This window comes from Dermacentor andersoni, chromosome 7 (genome assembly GCF_023375885.2).
Source record: "Dermacentor andersoni chromosome 7, qqDerAnde1_hic_scaffold, whole genome shotgun sequence".
Classification (NCBI taxonomy): Eukaryota; Metazoa; Arthropoda; class Arachnida; order Ixodida; family Ixodidae; genus Dermacentor; species Dermacentor andersoni.
The window spans coordinates 139,491,885-139,513,001 of record NC_092820.1 but is presented as its reverse complement, the minus strand read 5'-3'; the positions used below and the strand labels follow the sequence as shown (position 1 = coordinate 139,513,001).

General features: G+C 41.7%; 1 protein-coding gene across 1 annotated transcript in view; it reads left to right on the top strand.

The window, feature by feature from the left end:
- The window catches only part of LOC129385587 (uncharacterized), a 274,694-nt gene that overhangs the window by 247,321 nt on the left and 6,256 nt on the right, over nt 1-21,117 (top strand). The window contains exon 5 of the mRNA XM_072289530.1: nt 12,987-13,085. Within this exon, the coding sequence (XP_072145631.1) occupies nt 12,987-13,085 (99 nt within the window). The remainder of the gene's footprint in view (nt 1-12,986; nt 13,086-21,117) is intronic.

Below are 21,117 nucleotides of genomic sequence, written 5' to 3'. Positions count from 1 at the left end.
ACGAAATAGTAATATTTTATATCTTAATATTTAAATAATAAGTTGTTATTCAATTAAAAGGGCACCTTAGGTCCAACAACATGTTAAATTAATCTCAGCATGAGTTACGAACCACTCGCTCTGCGTTATCAGTAGTACTAGAGTTAAGGCAACGTATAAACAAATCACTCCACAATATTGAATTAGGCAAAATAATATTTTTAGACATCAAGAAGCCTTTCGACACAGTTATTCACTCCATACTTCTGAGGAAACTTGAAAACTACGGTTGCAGTGCCAGTGCTTTCAACTTATTTTCTAGTTTAACAACCGACACCAGTTTGCTAAAATAACAACTCTACGTCTTCCTATTCTTCTGTAAAAGCTGGTGTGACTTAAGAAGCTGTCGTAGGACCGATTTTGTTTTCTTCATACGTTAACGGCTTTCTTTCATTTCTCACATCTGCGAAGACTGTCATGTTCGCGGATGATACCGCAATAGTGTTTACAGATCAATCATTTCATGAAGTAATGCGCATTGGTAATACCGAACTAATGCGCCTTTCAAAATGTTTTGGAAGAAATAAATAAAGCAAGAAATCACTACGTGATATATCATTATGGGCACAGTCATGTTGAAAGTGAATCTCTGCAAATATATCTTGATAATAGCACTCTGGAGCAGGTGGACACAAATAAATATTTTGGCGCTACACCAGACAGTAGTTTGAACTGGAAGCCGCACGCTGATAACACATGTTCAAAACTAGGATCCGCGTGCTATGGGCTCTTAAAGGCGAGAGCGAGTTTCAGTATTTCAGCATTGAAAATAATTTTTTTTGCTATCTTTCATTGCCATATCAAATACTGTTGCGAATCATTGTCTTCGAATGTGAAACATATTTGGATCGAATTATACACTTACGAAAGAGAGCTGTGCGGATAATGGCATTTTCTGATCCGTTCGAATACAACAGTCCTTTTTTTGCCAGTTTAAAATACTTCATTTTACCTTATCCTCCGAAAGGAAGGTCACTATATTAGTCAATAGCATATTAAGTTCCAATCTCTCATTGTCGTTTAGTGTGTTTGTGATTCCTACAAGAAATACTAAATATACCACTAACATAAATTTCAATTTACCAGTTGCCCGAAACACATACGCTCAAAGACCAATTCAGTGTCACGGTAGAAAAATACGGAACGTCTTGCCAATACAAGTGAAGAGCGCATGTAACTTTGTATTCTCCATAAAAAGACTATATGTTTCAAATGATCAGTTAGGAATGTTGCACTGTTTTGGTGGGGATATGGTTTCTATAACCATGCTATCGCATTGCTGCACTGATCTGTTTTGCTCTTTTGTTTCTCAAATGATTAATTATGTACAGCCAATGCGCGATTGTTCAACTCTGTCTCGATCGTTGTTGCAAATACGCACGTATACCACATGGGCATACGCTAGGCTCGCCTATGGGTCCAGCAGTTCATTACTTGTGCTTATGCACAATGTTATGCGGAAATGAATAATGTGTAATTCCTAATCTCTAAAAAAATAAATGCCCTTTACCTTTAATGTCCTCAGCAATTTTGAAGAAGTAATGAAAGCAGCGGAAGAACTCTATCTTGACAGGCACAGTACTTAGAGCAGACACGCTACCTCCATTCGAAGTAGTAGTGGCGAAGATACAGATGCTTCCTATTTAAATAACGAAGAAATTAGTAGAGCTTTGCATAACACGAACGGCGATAACCCGATGGACAGAGGTTCGCACAGACACCACATACTTCGGAGTATTCGCACCCCCGGCTTCTCAGTAACTTTCCCAATGCACGCGAGGTGCAGAGAATAAACACGGCTTCCCTACAAAAAGCTGTCGGGGCATCACAGGTGCGCCGGCGGCAACAGTAAAATACTCCCTAAGCCTTCTTTCGACCCTTTTCAGCCGCTTGCCCGAGTGCAGCGGTGGCGTAGAGGTAGAACACCCGCCTCGCGTGCAAGAGGTCCGTGGTTCGAATCCCGGTGCCGGCAATTTTCCACCGGATTAAAAAAAAAAAAAAAAAAAATCCGCGTGTTGATAAAATTGCACAAACAGGCCTGGAGTGTGGCCTGATCCCGGTGACCAGAACCGGTAACGCACTCCCTCACCAGAGCAGGATTGGCCACCCTGGTGCAGTACTTGGCCACAACCTCCTATATGAACACAACAATCAAACCCCGGCCCTCAGTCCCCAGCAGCTGCGAAGCTACTGACCACGGCGGCGGTCAGACCTGCGACGCTGCAGAGGGTGCTAAGAATCACTGGCTCCGGACAGGCCGCCATTGGAATATGAACCTGGCAACGTTTAACGCTAGAACGTTATCTAGTGAGGCGAGTCTAGCAGTGCTATTGGAGGAATTAGAGGGCAGCAAATGGGATATAATAGGGCTCAGTGAAGTTAGGAGGCCAAAAGAAGCATATACAGTGCTAAAAAGCGGGCACGTCCTGTGCTACCGCGGCCTAGAGGAAAGAAGAGAACTAGGAGTCGGATTCCTGATTAATAAGAATATAGCTGGTAACATACAGGAATTCTATAGCATTAACGAGAGGGTGGCAGGTCTTGTTGTTAAACTTAATAAGAGGTACAAAATGAAGATTGTACAGGTCTACGCCCCTACATCCAGTCATGATGACCAGGAAGTCGAATGCTTCTATGAAGACGTGGAATCGGCGATGGGTAGAGTGAAAACCAATTACACTATACTAATGGGCGACTTTAATGCCAAGGTAGGTAAGAAGCAGGCTGGAGACAAGGCAGTGGGGGAATATGGCATAGGCACTAGGAATAGCAGGGGGGAGTTATTAGTCGAGTTTGCGGAACAGAATAATATGAGGATAATGAATACTTTCTTCCGCAAGCGGGATAGCCGAAAGTGGACGTGGAGGAGCCCGAACGGCGAGACTAGAAATGAAATAGACCTCATACTCTGCGCTAACCCTGGTATCATACAAGATGTGGACGTGCTCGGCAAGGTGCGCTGCAGTGACCACAGGATGGTAAGAACTCGAATTAGCCTAGACCTGAGGAGGGAACGGAAGAAACTGGTACATAAGAAGCCGATCAATGAGTTAGCGGTAAGAGGGAAAATAGAGGAATTCCAGATCAAGCTACAGAACAGGTATTCGGCTTTAACTCAGGAAGAGGACCTTAGTGTTGAAGCAATGAACGACAATCTTGTGGGCATCATTAAGAAGTGTGCAATGGAAGTCGGTGGTAACTCGATTAGGCAGGATACCAGTAAACTATCGCAGGCGACGAAAGATCTGATCAAGAAACGCCAATGTATGAAAGCCTCTAACCCTACAGCTAGAATAGAACTGGCAGAACTTTCGAAGTTAATCAACAAGCGTAAGACAGCTGACATAAGGAAGTATAATATGGATAGAATTGAACATGCTCTCAGGAACGGCGGAAGCCTAAAAACAGTGAAGAAGAAACTAGGAATTGGCAAGAATCAGATGTATGCGTTAAGAGACAAAGCCGGCAATATCATTACTAATATGGATGAGATAGTTCAAGTGGCTGAGGAGTTCTATAGAGATTTATACAGTACCAGTGGCACCCACGACGATAATGGAAGAGAAAATAGTCTAGAGGAATTCGAAGTCCCAAAGGTAACGCCGGAAGAAGTAAAGAAAGCCTTGGGAGAAATGCAAAGGGGGAAGGCAGCTGGGGAGGATCAGGTAACAGCAGATTTGTTGAAGGATGATGGGCAGATTGTTCTAGAGAAACTGGCCACCCTGTATACGCAATGCCTCATGACGTCGAGCGTACCGGAATCTTGGAAGAACGCTAACATAATCCTAATCCATAAGAAAGGGGACGCCAAAGACTTGAAAAATTATAGACCGATCAGCTTACTGTCCGTTGCCTACAAAATATTTACTAAGGTAATCGCAAATAGAATCAGGAACACCTTAGATTTCTGTCAAGCAAAGGACCAGGCAGGATTCCGTAAAGGCTACTCAACAATAGATCATATTCACACTATCAATCAGGTGATAGAGAAATGTGCGGAATATAACCAACCCTTATATATAGCTTTCATTGATTATGAGAAAGCGTTTGATTCTGTCGAAACCTCAGCAGTCATGGAGGCATTAAGGAATCAGGGTGTAGACGAGCCGTATGTAAAAATACTGAAAAATATCTATAGCGGCTCCACAGCCACCGTAGTCCTCCATAAAGAAAGCAACAAAATCCCAATAAAGAAAGGCGTCAGGCAGGGAGATACGATCTCTCCAATGCTATTCACAGCGTGTTTACAGGAGGTATTCAGAGACCTGGATTGGGAAGAATTGGGGATAAAAATTAATGGAGAATACCTTAGTAACTTGCGATTCGCTGATGATATTGCCTTGCTTAGTAACTCAGGGGACCAATTGCAATGCATGCTCACTGACCTGGAGAGGCAAAGCAGAAGAGTGGGTCTAAAAATTAATCTGCAGAAAACTAAAGTAATGTTTAACAGTCTCGGAAGAGAACAGCAATTTACAATAGGCAGCGAGGCACTGGAAGTCGTAAGGGAATACATCTACTTAGGGCAGGTAGTGACGGCGGATCCGGATCATGAGACGGAAATAATCAGAAGAATAAGAATGGGCTGGGGTGCGTTTGGCAGGCATTCTCAGATCATGAACAGCAGGTTGCCATTATCCCTCAAGAGAAAAGTGTATAATAGCTGTGTCTTACCAGTACTCACCTACGGGGCAGAAACCTGGAGGCTTACGAAAAGGGTTCTACTCAAATTGAGGACGACGCAACGAGCTATGGAAAGAAGAATGATAGGTGTAACGTTAAGGGATAAGAAAAGAGCAGATTGGGTGAGGGAACAAACGCGAGTTAATGACATCTTAGTTGAAATCAAGAAAAAGAAATGGGCATGGGCAGGACATGTAATGAGGAGGGAAGATAACCGATGGTCATTAAGGGTTACGGACTGGATCCCAAGGGAAGGGAAGCGTAGCAGGGGGCGGCAGAAAGTTAGGTGGGCGGATGAGATTAAGAAGTTTGCAGGGACGGCATGGCCGCAATTAGTACATGACCGGGGTTGTTGGAGAAGTATGGGAGAGGCCTTTGCCCTGCAGTGGGCGTAACCAGGCTGATGATGATGATGATGATGATGCCCGAGTGGCTGGTAATGACCGTCTTGCTCGTCGGTTCCTATTACTACGACGATTTTGTCGCCCTTTGATCGGTGGTTCGCCAATCGCATAATGCCGTAACTTGACAGGGGCGGAAACGGAGATGTTAACAAAGAAGGTCGAGAAGAAGTTAAGGACGGAGCAAAGAGCGATGGAAAGGAGAATGTTAGGCGTAACATTAAGAAACAGGAAGACAACAGCGTGGATCAGAGAGCAAACGGGGATAGCCCATACTATAAATGACAAGAGTAAAAATGGAGCTGAACAGGCCGTGTTTTGGTAGGATAGACAACCGGTGGACGATTACAGTTACGGCATGGGTGCCAAGAGAAGGGAAGCGCAGTAAAGGATGGCAGAAAACTTAATGCAGTGATGAAATTAGGAAATTGTAAGGCGCACAATTGGAATCACTAGGTCAGGACTGGAGTAATACAGATCGCAGGGAGAAGACTGCGTACTATAGTGGACATAGAACAAGCTGATGATGATGATAAATGGTACATTGTAAAATACTACAACAGAATATTTATTGAGGTTTGCTGTGTGATTTTCGGCTACTAGTCCACTCTACAGAACGGCTAAACTGCTACTCAAGTTATGGCGGAGTTTGGAAAAGCTACAGATAGAAAATGTGGTAGGCGGAACGGGCTTAATAGCACACTGACGTGTTATTGAACATATTATGTAAAAATATTACCACCTATTGCCAGCGAATATTTTGCAACATACAACTTCAAATAAATGAGACAAAGAGCGTTCGTGCCTGTTTAGGAATATGTATCAGTGATCTTTACGGACGTTTTTATTGCGAAGGGCTAGAATGTTTTCTATAAAAATGATTATATTAAATAAAAGCTCCATGTTGCTTACAGGTATTTCCAGCTGAATTTAGATTTGCATAGATTGTGCTGAAGAGGTGTAGAGTCAATTGCTTGAATGAAAGTTGTATCAGCTTAATGTGAAAAAGAAATAAAGAAATCACTTTATTATTTCTTGAAAAAAAAATGGCTACGGTGAAAGGTCTTCATGCGGCAGTAATGCATTAGGGCAAGCTTTCCTCTGTGGAAGGCGCAGCGTCTATTAATGCTTTTTATTATACAACACCCAGAACACAAACACAGACACCAGCGTGATTATTGGAACGTGCGACACGGGTCCAGCCTACCCATGGTAGCGAAGTCACGCCCGCTGACGGCCGAGCGCCGTTTGTACGGAGCCACATCCCAGGGCGCTTGGCCTGCCGCTTCCCTAAGTTGCCTCCTTCCCTTCCTCGCGCGTCGGCCTCCTTTTCACCCATCTTTCCTTTGTGCCATACGCAAGCCGACAGACGCGTTGGTGTGCGTTGGACATAAGTGTTGTCAGGAATTCCTTTCACCATTAAACAAAAAGAAAGCATTCACGTTGGCTTTTTTAGGCAATGATAATCTCCACAGCACTTTAAGCTTCACAGAAATGGAGCAAAACTGCTGTGCTAACCCAAATCAAACGTTCTTAGTAAAGACTACCAGACAGGTTGTGCCTATTACTGCAACTGCAGTCCTAATAAATATGGGGTTGATTTGTCTCGAGGTTGTTGTTTGTTGTGATAAGTTTTTTTCAACATTCTCGTGAATAATACTTAGAACAAAAAAAATTTCACTTTTCTAATCAATAACAATGCTTAAACATTTCCCATTTCGCAGCGATTGTGCAAAACAGCAGCGCGAGCATTAATATAACGTCCACAGAGGAATCTACCACAACACCATTGAGCAGTACTCAGACACCTGTCAGCACAACGGGTAAGGCGCTTATGTGTGTACAAGTTGCTGTTTTCATTGATAAGTGTTCTAGGAAACTTAGTTTTAATGAAATGGAAAATAATCAGACTGGCATATTTACGAAATAGTAATATTATATATTTTATCCTTTAAATGATAACAATGTTAATATTGTATTCAATTAAAAGAGCACCTGAGCTCCAACAACATCTTAAATGAATCACACGATCACTTCAGAACCAGTCGCCCTACGTCATTAGCAGTACTAGAGTTGTCGCAACGTATAAAGGAATCAGTCCATAGTAATGAATTAGCCTTTGTAATATTTCTAAACCTCAAGAAGGCTTTATAGACACTTATTCATTCCATACTATAAAAACTTGAATACAGCGGTTTCAGTGCCAGTACTTCAAACTTATTTTCTACTTACATAACCAACCGACAGCAGTTTGTTATAATAAAAAACATTACGCCTTCGTATTCCTCTGTTAAAATTGGTGCGCCTCAGGGACCTGTCGTAGGACTCATTTTGTTTTCTTTATACACTAATGACTCTCCTTCAGTTCTCATACCTGCCAAAACTTACATGCACGCGGATCATACGGCGATAGTATATACAGGCCAATCACTTCATGAAGTAATGCACATTGGTAATACATTACTAATCCGTGTTTCATCATGATTTAGAAGAAATAAACTTACATGAACAAAGCAATAACTCCCTATAATAATTTTTATTCTAGGCACAGTCATGTTAACCGGGAATCTCTGCAAATATGTCTTGATAATAGCACTGTGGAGCCGGTGAACACGATTAAAATTTTCAGCGTTACACTAGGCAGTAGTTTGAACTGGAAGCCGCACATTGATAACATATGTACGAAACTAGGATCAGCGTGCTATGGGCTCTTAAAGGCGAGGGCGAATTTCAGTATTTGAGCTTTGAAAATAACTTCCTTTGCTATGTTTCATTGCCATATCAAATACTCTTGTGAATCATGGTTTTCGAATTTGAAACGTATTTAGATCGAATTGTATACTTACAAAAGAGAGCTGTGCGGATAATGACATTTTCCAATCCGTTCGAATACAACAGTCCTTATTTTGCCGGTTTGAAAGGAAAGTCACTATATTAGTCAATAGCATATTATGTTCCAATCTCTCATTGTCGTTTAGTGTGTTTGTGACTCCTACAAGAAATACTAAATTTACCACTAACATAAATTTCAATTTACCAGTTACCCGAAACACATACGGTCAAAGACCAATTCAGTGTCACGGTACAAAAATACGGAACGCCTTACGAATAGAAGTGAAGAGCGCACGTAACATAGTGTTCTCCACAAGAAGACTATATCTTTCAAAGGATCAGTTATGAATGTTGCAGTGTCTTTATGGGGATATTTTTTCTGTAACCATACTATCGCATTGCTGCACTGATCTATGTTTTCCTCTTTTGTTTATCAACCTGATTAATTATGTACAGCCAATGCGCGATTGCTCAACTCTGCCTCGATCATTGTTGCAAATACGCACGTATACGACATGGGCCTATTGTTCAGTAGTTCAGTAGCCTATTGTTAGTAGTTCATTACTTGTGCTTATGTACAATTTTATGTAGAAACAAATAATGTGTAACTCTTAATACCTAAAAAAATAAATGCCCTTTAGCTTTCGCAGTAATTGTACAAACGTGCAACGCAAATAATGATGAAGCGTTCATTGTGAAAGCTACCACACAGACCCGTATAGCTACTACGACTGCAATCATCACAGTATGTCTGATGCTGATATCTGTTTAGATTGCTGTTTCCAATGGTAAGTATTGTCTTCAAGTCTCGTTCTTGTTCAAAACGGGAAAGTGATTAGTTTTTTTTTTACTAATCAATTGTGCCTTTTCAATCGACAAATATTGAAGTTCAGAAATATTTTTTTACATGCAAGTGTCAATGAGAAAAGTGTAGCGCGACATAAAAAACTTGCGATACCGCTTTGTGATGCTCAGTACATGCTACATAAAAGTGTTTTTGCGAGCGTGAAAGCAGCCCGCAAATGCACACAATATTGGCGCGCGAATGGCCACTCAATACACTTTGAGTGTGTCGGAGGGCCTCTTTCACGCTGGGAAAAACACTTTTATGTAGCATGTATCGAGATATCCAAAGCCTTATCGGGAGTTTTTCATGCTGCTCTACAATTTTCTCATTAACGTTCTTCATCTACTTATGTTATTTGAGAAGCTGATAAATAATTCATACTAATCAGCCAATTAGGCGGAATGAAAAAAAATATTCTGAGTATCTCAAAGCAACGGCAAGCAATATTACCTTTGTTCTGTAGGGCTGCGTGACATTAGCATATTTCTAAAGTTTGGCTATAATTTGCTGCGAAAGAATATTGAAATATCTAACTTCGCAACTAAAAATTCATATTTATTAGAAAGAAAAAGAGAGGAACCACTGCGGTTTAAACGTTTTAATGCAAAGCTAATTCCAGTCAACTATTGTGCGTGGAAAATTTTTAATTTATTGCCAGATGAGAGGCAACAGCTACATAACCTTCACTTTATGCCCCTCAAAGAACACGAACACTAACTCCCTCACTAGAACAAGAATTGGGCTCCCTGGCTCAGTTTTCTGCCACTATCTCCCTCATGACTACAACAATTAGACATGGTTTTCAGTGACCAGCAGATTCGGGCACCTGACGAAGTCGACGGTCAGGCCTGCAATGCAGCAGAGGGTGCTAAGAATCTCCGGACACAGACAGGCCACCACTGGGAACTGAACCTCGCAACGTTCAAGATACCAACCCTCTTGAGTTATGTTAGCTTAGCTGGACTACTCGATGGATTATCAGGCACTCTGTGAGATATTATTGGCCTTAGTTATGTTAGAATAACTGGTGAGGCTTGTGCAGTGCTGACTAACAACCACGTCATCCGCTATAGAGCACTTCCAGATAAGAAATAATACGGGGTAGGTCTCCTAATACATAAGAACATAGCGGCCAACATTGACTAATACCACAGCAAAAATTCAAGGGTAGAAGTAGTCGTAATGAATCTAAATAGGAGGTATAGAGCAAATGTAGTACAAGACTACACTTCAACCTCCAGTGACAGTGATGAACAAATAGGACACCTTTATGAAGATGTTGAATTGCCAATGAGAAAAGTGCACTGTACTGTACTCATGGGCGACTTCAGCCCAAAAGTGGGGTAAAAGCAGGCTGGTGAACAAGCAATCGGAAACTATGGCATCGGTTCTAGGACCAATGAAGGAGGGTGGTTGGTTGGATTCGCAGAAAGGAATGCGCTCCGAATAATCAATACTTTCTTCAGGAAGCGTAGAAACCTGAAGTTGACCTGTAGAAGTCCTATTAAAAAAGAAAAATGATAGACATTTCATATATTTTGCCAATCCCGGCGTACTGCATGATGTAGAAGTTTTAAGCAGGGTAAATTGCAGTGATCACAGGTTAGTGCGGTCCACGATTTTTCTCTATGAAGACAGAACGAGTGAAATTAGTCATGAAGAAACAGGCCAACCTAGACGCAGTAAAGGTCAAAGCAGACCAATTGAGGCTGAAGCTTCCAAACAAATGTGCAGCTTTGGAACACAGAGATGAAGAGGACATAACGGTAATGAATGAAACTCTAACTAAGCTGGCCCGAGAAGCAGCAGTCACAGTGAGAGGTAACACACGAAGACAACCAGTCAGTAAGCTCTCCCATGTAAGAAAGGAAATAATAAAGAAACGACAAAGAAGAAAAGTGTGTAACTCAGGATATGAGACAGAATTCGCGGAAAAGTCAATTCTGATCCACAAGGAAAAAGCGAGATATTCAGAATTACCACGCGAGGAAGACCAATTAAGCAGCAAAGAATGGATGCAGCAGGAACTCAGTGAGACGAAAACTTGACATGGGGCAATTCATGACGTATGCACTGAAAGATAAGCGGAGTAATATCCTCAGCAATATTGAAGATGTAATGAAAGCAGCGGAAGAACTCTATCCTGACAAGCACAGTACTTAGAGCAGCCACGCTACCTCCATTCGAAGTAGTAGTGGCGAAGATACAGATGCTTCTAATTACATAACGAAGAAATTAGTAGAGCCTTGCATGGACATCAACGGGGGTAACCCCATGGACAGAGGTTTGCACAGACACCGCATACTTCGGAGTATTCGCACCCCCGGCTTCTCAGTAACCTTCCAAATGCACGCGAGGGGCAGAGAATAGACAGGGCTTCCTACGGAAAGCTCTCGGGGCATCACAGGTGCGCCGGCGGCAAAAGTACAACACTCCCTAAAACTTCTTTCGACCCTTTTCAGCCGCTTGCCCGAGTGGCTAGCAATGACTATTTTGCTGGTTGGTTTGTATTACTATGACCCTTTTGGCACCCGTTGACCGGTGATTCGCCAATCGTATAATGCCGCAACGTGACAGGAGCGGAAACGGAGATATTCACAAAGAAGGTCGAGAACAAGTTAAGGACGGCGCAAAGAGCGATGGAAAGGAAAATGTTAGGCTTAACATCAAGAAACAGGTAGACAGCAGCATGGATGAGAGAGCAAACGGGGATTGCCCATACTCTAAATGACATTCAGAGGAAAAATGGAGCTGATCAGGCCGTGTTTTGGTAGGATAGAGAACCGGTTGACCATTACAGTTACGGAATTGGTGCCAAGAGACGGGAAGCGCAGTAAATGATGGCACAAAACTAAATGGAGTGATGAAATTACGAAATTATTAGGCGCGAAATAGGAATCATTTGGCGCAGGACTGGGACTGCGTACTGTAGGGGGACACAACACTCGAGGACTGCGTACTGTGGGGGACACAAAACAAGCTGATGATGATGATGAATGGTACATTGTAGAATACTGCAAAAGAATATTTATTGAGGTTTGCTGTGTGATTTTTGGCTACTAGTGCACTCTACAGAGCGGCTAAACTGCTACTCAAGTTATGGCTAAGTATGGATAAGCTAGAGATACAAAATGTGGCAGGCGGAACGGGCTTTAGTAGCACACTCACGTGTTATTGTACATATGATGTAAAAATATTACCACCTATTGAGAGCGAATATTTTGCAACATACAAGTTCAAATAAATGAGACAAAGAGCGTTCGTGCCTGTTTAGGAATATGTATCAGTGATCATTACGGACGTTTTTATTGCGAAGGGCTCGAATGTTTTCTATAAAAATGATTACATGAAATAAAAGCTCCATGTTGCTTACAGGTACTTCCAGCTAGATTTAGATTTCTATATAGTGTGCTGTAGAGGTGTAGAGTCAATTGCTTGAATGAAAGTTCTGTCAGCTTAATGTGAAAAAAAAATAAAGAAATCACTCTATTCTTGAAAAAATAATGCCTACGGCGAAAGGTCCTCATGTGGCAGTAATGCATTAGGGCAAGCTTTCCTCTGTAGAAGGCGTAGCGTCTATTAATGCTTTTTATTATACAACACCCAGAACACAAACACAGACACCAACGTGATTATTGGAACGTGCGACACGGGTCCGGTCCTCGCATGGGAGCAAAGTCATGCCCGCTGACGGCCGAGCACCATCTGTACGGAGACGCTTTCCAGGGCGCTTGGCCTGCCGCTTCCCTAAGTTGCCTCCTTCCCTTCCTCGCGCGTCGGCCTCCATTTCACACATCTTTCCTTTGTGCCATACACAAGCCGACAGACGGGTTGGTGTGCGTTGGACATAAGTGTTGTCAGGAATTCCTTTCACCATTAAACAAAAAAACCCATTCACGTTGGCTTTTTTAGGCAATGATAATCTCCACAGCGCTTTAAAGTTCACAGAAATGGAGCAAAACTGCTATGCTAACCCAAATCAAACGTTCTTAGTAAAGCTACCAGACAGGTTGTGCCTATTACTGCAACTGCAGTCCTAACAAATAATGGGTTGATTTGTCTCGAATTTGTTGTTTGTTGTGATAAGTTTTTTCAACAACAATCATTGTCGTGAATAATACTTAGAACAAAAGAAATTGCACCTTTCTAATCAATAATACTGTTAAACATTTTCCATTTCGCAGTAACTGTGCAAAACAGCACCGCCAGCATTATTGTAACGTCCACAGAGGAAACTACCACAGCGGCATTAAGCAGTACTCAGACACCCGTCACTACAACAGGTAAGGGGCTGATTTGTGAGCAGGTTGCTGTTTTTATTGCTAAGTGTTTTCGGAAACCTATTCATCATAAAATGGAAAAGAATCACCCTGACATTTGTTAGAAATATTTTATATGTTATTTAAATAATGACTATTTATTCAATTCGAAGGGCACCTTAGCTCCAACAACATGTTAAATAATTCTCAGCATGACTGAGGAACCACTCGCTCTACGTCATCAGTAGTACTAAAGTTATCGCAACGTGTAAACAAATCACTCCACAATATTTAGTTAGCCTTATTAATATTTTTAGACCTCAAGAAGGCTTTCGACACAGTTATTCATTCCATACTTCTGAGGAACCTTGAATACCACGGTTTCAGTGCCAGAACTTTCTACTTATTTTCTAGTTACTTAACCAACCGACACCAGTTTGCTAAAGTTAACACTACGTCTTCCTATTCTTTTGTAAAAAACGGTGAGACCTAAGGAGCTGTCGTAGGACCGATTTTCTTTTCTTTATACGTTAACGACTTTCTTCATTTCTTACATCTGCGAAAACTGTCATGTACGCGGATGATACCGCACTTGTGTTTACAGACCAATCAATTCATGAAGTAATGCACATTGGTAATACAGAACTAATGGGCCTTTAATCATGTTTTGGAACAAATAAATAACGCAAGAACTCACTACATGATTTTTCATTATGGGCACAGTCATGTTGAAACTGAACCTCTGCAAATATGTTGTGATAATAGCACTCTGGAGCAGGTGACCACAAATTAATATTTTGGCGCTACACTTGACAGTACTTTGAACTGGAAGCCGCACGCTGATAACGCATGTTCAAAACTAGGATCAGCGTGCTATGGGCTCTTAAAGGCGAGGGCGAGTTTCAGTATTTGAGCTTTGAAAATAATTTCCTTTGCTATGTTTCATTGCCATATCAAATACTGTTGTGAATCATGGTTTTCGAATTTGAAACATATTTACATCGAATTGTATACTTACAAAAGAGAGCTGTGCGGATAATGACATTTTCCGATCCGTTCGAATACAACAGTCCTTATTTTGCCGGTTTAAAATACTTCATTTTACCTTATCCTACGAAAGGAAAGTCACTATATTAGTCAATAGCATAATATGTTCCAATCTCTCATTGTCGTTTAGTGTGCCGATCCGTTCGAATACAATAGACCTTATTTTGCCGGTTTAAAATACTTCATTTTACCTTATCCTCCGAAAGGAAAGTCACTATATTAGTCAATAGCTTAATATCTTCCAATCTCTCATTGTCGTTTAGTGTGTTTGTGATTCCTACAAGATATACTAAATATACGACTAACATAGATTTCAATTTACCAGTTACCCGAAACACATACGGTCAAAGACCAATCCGGTATCACAGTACGAAACTAGGGAACGCCTTGCCAAATGAAGTGAAGAGCGCATGTATTTTCGTGTTCTCCATAAAAAGACTATCTTTCGAAAGATCATTTAGGAATGTTGCACTGTCTTTGTGGGGATATTGTTTCTGTAAACATACTATCGCATTGCTGCACTGATCTGTTTTCTTCTTTTGTTTCTCAACCTGATTAATTATGTACAGCCAATGCGCGATTGTTCAACTCTGTCTCGATCATTGTTGCAAATATGCACGTATACCACGTGGGTCTACGCCAGCCTCGGCTATGGTTCCAGCAGTTAATTACTTGTGCTTCTGTACAATTTCATGTTGAAATAACTAATGTGTAATGCTTATTAGCTAAAAAAAATAAATGCCCTTTAGCTTTCGCAGTAATTGTACAAACGTGCAACGCAAATAATGATGAAGCGTTCATTGTGAAAGCTACCACACAGACTCGTATAGGTACGACGACTGCAATAATCACAGTATGTCTGAGGCGGATATCTGTATAGATTGCTTTTTTCAGTGGTAAGTGTTGTCTTCAAGTCTCGTTCTTGTTCCAAGCGGGAAGTCATTAGTTTTTTTTTTTTTTTTTTACTAATCTAATGCACCTTTTCAATCGACAAATATTGAAGTTCTCAAACACTTTATTTACATGCATGCGTCAATGAGAAAAGTGTAGCGCGAGATGAAAAACTCGCGATACCGCTTTCTGATGCTCAGTACGTGCTACATAAAAGTGTTTTTCCGAGCGCGAAAGAAGCCCGCAAATGCAAACAGTATTGGCGCGCGAATGACCACTCAAAACACTTTGCGTGTGTCGCAGGGCTTCCTTCACGCTCGGAAAAACACTCTTATGTAGCATGTATCGAGCAATCTAAAGCCTTATCGGGAGTTTTTAATGTTGCTCTACAATTTTCTCATTAACGCCCTTCATCTACTTACAATATTTGAGAAGTTGATAAATAATTCAGACTAATCAGCTAATTAGGCGGTATGAAAAAACATATTCTGAGTATCTCCAAGCAATGGCAAACAATATTACCTTTGTTCGGTAGAGCTACATGGCATTGGCATATTTCTAAAGTTTGGCTAAATTTAGCTGGGAAAAAATATTTATATATATAACTTCGGAACTAAACATTCATATTTATTAGAAAGAAAAAGGGAGGAATCACTGCGGTTTAAACGTTTTACTGCAAAGCTGATTCCAGTCAACTATTGTGCGTGGAAAATACTTGAATTTATTGCCAGATGAGAGCCAACGGGTACATAACCTTCACTTTATGTCCCTCAAAGAATAAGAACACTAACTCCCTCACTAGAACAAGAATTGGGCTCCCTGGCGCAGCGTTCTGCCACTACCTCCTTCATGACTACAACAATTAGACATGGTTTTCAGTGCCCAGCAGATTCGGGCAACTTACGAAGTCGACGGTCAGGCCTGCAACGCAGCAGAGGGTGCTAAGAATCTCTGGACACAGACTGGCCGCCACTGGGAACTGAACCTCACAACGTTCAAGATACGAACCCTCTTGAGTTATGTTAGCTTAGCTGGACTACTCGATGGATTATCAGGCACTCTGTGAGATATTATTGGCCTTAGTTATGTTAGAATAACTGGTGAGGCTTGTGCAGTGCTGACTAACAACCACGTCATCCGCTATAGAGCACTACCACATAAGAAGCAATACGTGGTAGATCTCCTAATCCATAAGAACATAGCGGGCAACATTGACTAATACCACAGCAATAATTCAAGGGTAGAAGTAGTCGTAATGAATCTAAATAGAAGGTATAGTCTAAATGTAGTACAAGCCTACACTTCAACCTCCAGTCACAGTGATGAAGAAATACAATACCTTTATGAAGATGTTGAATTAGCGATGAGATAAGCGCACTATACTATACTCATGGGCGACTTCAGCCCAAAAGTGGGATAAAAGTAGGCTGGTGGAGAAGCAATCCGAAACTATGGCATTGGTTCCAGGACCAATAAAGGAGGGTGGTTGATTGAATTCCCAGAAAGGAATGCGCTCCAAATAATCAATACCTTATTCAGGAATTGTTGCAACCGGAAGATGACCTGTAGACGCCCTGATAAAAAAGTCAAAAATATAGATATTTCATATTTTTTGACAATTCCCGGTGTACTGCATGATGTAGAAGCTTTAACTAGGGAAAATTGCAGGAATCACACGTTAGTGCGGTCTACGATTTTCCTCCATGAAGACAGAACGAGTAAAATTAGTCATGAGGAAACAGGCCAACTTAGACGCAGTAAGGGTCAAAGCAGACCAATTCAGGCTGGAGCTTGCAAACAAATGTGCAGCTTTGGAACACAGAGATGAAAATGACATAACGGTAATGAATGAAATTCTATCTAAGCTGGCCTTAGAAGCAGCAGTCGTAGTGAGAGGTAACACACGAAGACAACCAGTCGGTAAGCTCTCCCATGTAAGAAAGGAACTAATAAAGAAACGACAAAGAAGAAAAGCGTGAAACTCAAGATATCAGATAGAATTCGCGTAACAGTCAAATCTGACCCACAAGGAGAAAGTGAGATATTCAAGATTATCACTTAAGGCAGACCAATTAAGCAGCAAAGAATGAATGCAGCAGGAAATCGGTGAGACAAATCGTTGCGTAGGGCAACCCATGACGTATGCACTAAAAGATAAGCGGACTAATATCCTCAGCAATTTTGAAGATGTAATTAAAGCACCGGAAGAACTCTATGATAGCAGGCACAGTACTTAGAGCAGCCACGCTACCTCCATTCGAAGTGTAGTGGCGAAGATACAGATGCTTCTTATTTAAATAACGAAGAAATTAGTAGAGCCTTGCATGGACATGAACTCATCAGACTGGCTTGTGGGTCAGCTTTCCTCTGTATAAGGGACAGCGTCTATTACGCGATGGACAGAGGTTTGCACAGACACCACACACTTCGGAGTATTCGCACCCCCGGCTTCTCAGTAACCTTCCCAGTGAACGCGAGGGGCAGAGAACAGACAATGCTTCCTATAAAAAGCTGTCGGGGCATCACAGTTGCGCCGGCGGCTACAGTACAATACTCCCTAAACCTTTTTTCGACCCTTTTCAGCCGCTTTACCGAGTGGCCACCAATGACCGTCTTGCTCGTCGGTTCCTATTACTAAGACCTTCTTGGCGCACGTTGATCGGTGATTCGCCAAAAGTATAATACCGCAACGTGACAGGGGCGGAAACGGAGATGTTCACAAAGAAGGTCGAGAACAAGTTAAGGACAGCGCAAAGAGCGATTGAAAGAATTTCAGGCGTAACATTAAGAAACAGGAAGACAGCAGCATGGATCAGAGAGCAAACGGGGTTAGCCCATACTCTAAATGACATTAAGAGGAAAAATGGATCTGACCAGGCCGTGTTTTGGTAGGATACACAACCGGAGGACCATTACAGTTACGGAATGGGTGCCAAGAGAAGGGAAGCGCAGTAAAGGATGGCAGAAAACTAAATGGAGTGATGAAATTAGGAAAGTATTAGGCGCAAAACTGGAATCACTTGGCGCAGGAATGGGATAATACAGATCGCAAGGAGAGGACTGCGTACTATAGTGAACATAAAACAAGCTGATGATGATGATGAATGGCTCATTGTAAAATACTACAACAGAATATTTATTGAGGTTTGCTGTGTGATTTTTGGCTACTAGTCCACTACAGAACGGCTAAACTGCTACTCAAGTTATGGCTGAGTTTGGATTAGCTAGAGATACAAAATGTGGCAGGCGGAACGGGCTTTAGTAGCACACTGACGTGTTATTGAACATACGATGTAACAATATTACCACCTGTCGCCAGCGAATATTTTGTAACATACAACTTCAAATAAATGAGACAAAGAGCGTTCGTGCTTGTTTAGGAATATGTGTAACTTATGATTACGGAGAGAGAGAGAGAGAGAAACAACTTTACTGGACCATTATGAAATGAAACGCGTTAAGCGTCTGATGGGGTGGCTCCCTCTTCGCGGGCTCCATATGCTTCCAGGGCCGCCTGGCCCCTGTGGATCAGTCGGAGCTGGTCTTCCAGGGCGGGGCTGGACAGCATGATCTCCCATCGCTCGTAAAGGGTGGGGATAGCAGGGGGGTTAGTTATGGGTATAGGTGGGGGGTGGTGTATGGAAAAATTGCACTCTCCTATGACGTGCCGAAGGGTTCCTAATGCATTGCAGTGAGGACATGTGTTCTTATATCTCTCTGGGTATATCTTGTTCTGGAGGCAGGGGTGGGGAAATGATCCTGCCTGGATTTGCCTGTATATTGTTTGTTCGGCTCTGGTCAAGGAGTGGTGGGGGTGCGGGAATGTCTTCCTGCCGTCCCTGTAATATTTGACTATATCTCTATAATTTGTGATGGGTTGCCATCCCCTTGCCTCCTCCTCGTTGGCCCGGGAGTTTAGCGCTCGGGCCTGTTGATGAGCATATTCATTGCCCTCAACTGAGGAGTGAGCCGGGACCCAAACTAATTCGATCGCTTGTTTAGGAGGCGTAGCTTTACCAAGAATTTTTAGTGCCGCAAGGGACACCCAGCCAGATCTGTAGTTCTTGTGACGTTTTTATTGCGAAGGGCTAGAATGTTTTCTATAAAAATGATTATATGAAATAAAAGCTCCATGTTCCTTACAGGTACTTCCTGCTGAATTTAGATTTTCATAGAGTACACTGAAGAGGTGTAGAGTCAATTGCTTGAATGAAAGTTGTGTAAGCTTAACGTGAAAAAGAAATAAAAAATCACTTTATTTCATGAAAAAAAAAATAAGCCTACGGTGAAAGGTCTTCATGCGGCAGTAATGCATTAGGGCAAGCTTTCCTCTGTAGAAGGCGCAGCGTCTGTTAATGCTTTTTATTATACAACACCCAGAACACAAACACAGACACCGACACCAACGTGATTATTGAAACGTAGGACACGGGTCCGGTAATTCGCATGGGAGCGAAGTTACGCCTGCTGACGGCTGAGCGCCGTGTGTACGGAGACGCATTCCATGGCGCTTGGCATGCCGCATCCCCAAGTTGCCGCCTCCCCTTCCTCGCGCGTCGGCCTCCTTTTCACCCATCTTTCCTTTGTGCCGTACACAAGCCGCAGACGGGTTTGTATGCGTTGGACATAAGTGTTGTCAGGAATCCCTTTCACCATTAAACAAAAAAAGCATTCACGTTGGCTTTTTTAGGCAATGATAATCACCACAGCGCTTTAAACTTCACAGAAATGGAGCAAAACTGCTACGCTAACCCAAGTCAAACTTTGTTAGTAAAGGCTACCAGACAGGTTGTGCCTATTACTGCAACTGCACTCCTAACAAATATGGGGTTGATTTGTCTCGAGGTTGTTGTTTGTTGTGATAAGTACTTTCAAGAACAACCATTCTCGTGAATAATACTTAGAACAAAAAAAAAATTGCACCTTTCTAATCAATAATGCTGCCTAAACTTTTTCTATTTCGCAGTAACTGTGCAAAACAGCAGCGCCAGCATTAATGTAACGTCCACAGAGAAATCTACCACAGCGGCATTGAGCAGTACTGAGACACCCGTCACTACAACAGGTAGGGGGCTGATTTGTGAGCAGGTTGCTGTTTTTATTGCTAAGTGTTTTAGGAAACCTAGTTTTAATGAAATGAAAAATAATCAGACTGGCATGTTTAAGAAATAGTAATATTCTATATTTTATCGTTTAAATAATAACAATAATAATGTTGTATTCAATTAAAACAGCACCTGAGCTCCAACAACATCTTAAATGAATCACACCATCACTTCAGAACCAGTCGCCCTACGTCATTAGCAGTACTGGAATTATCGCAACGTATAAACGAATCAGTCCATAATAATGAATTACCCTTAGTAATATTTCTAAGCCTCAAGAAGGCTTTAGAGATAGTTATTTACTCCACACTATTAAAAACTTACATACATCGGTTTCAGGGCTACTACTTCAAAGTTATTTTCTACTTACATAACCAACCGACAGCAGTTTGTTATATTTATTAACTTTACGCCTTCCTATTCTTCTGTTAAAACAGGTGTGCATCACGGATCTGTCCTAGGAGCCATTTTGTTTTCTTGATAGGTTAACGACTCTCCTCCAGTTCTTACATCAGCCGAAACTGTCATGTACGCGGATAAGACCGCACTAGTGTTTAGAGGCCAATCCCATCATGAAGTAATGCACATTGCTGATACAGAACTAATCAACGTATCATTATGGTTCGGAATAAATAAACTTACACTAAACAAAGCAATAACTTCCTACATTAATTTTTATTCAAGGCACAGTCTTGTTAACAGGGCATCTCTGCAAATATGTCTTGATAATAGCACTTTGGAGCCAGTGAACACGATTAAATTTTTCGGCGTTACACTAGGCAGTAGTTTGAACTGGAAGCCGTACATTGATAACACATGTACGAAAGTATCATCAGCGTGGTATGGGCTCTTAAAGGTGCGGGCATGTTTCGGAATTTCAGCATTGAAAATTATTTACTTTTCTATCTTTGATTACCATATCATATACTGTAGAGAATCATGGCCTTCCACATTTATAACACATTTGGATCGAAATGTACTCTTATGAAAGAGAGCTGTGCCGATAATGGTGT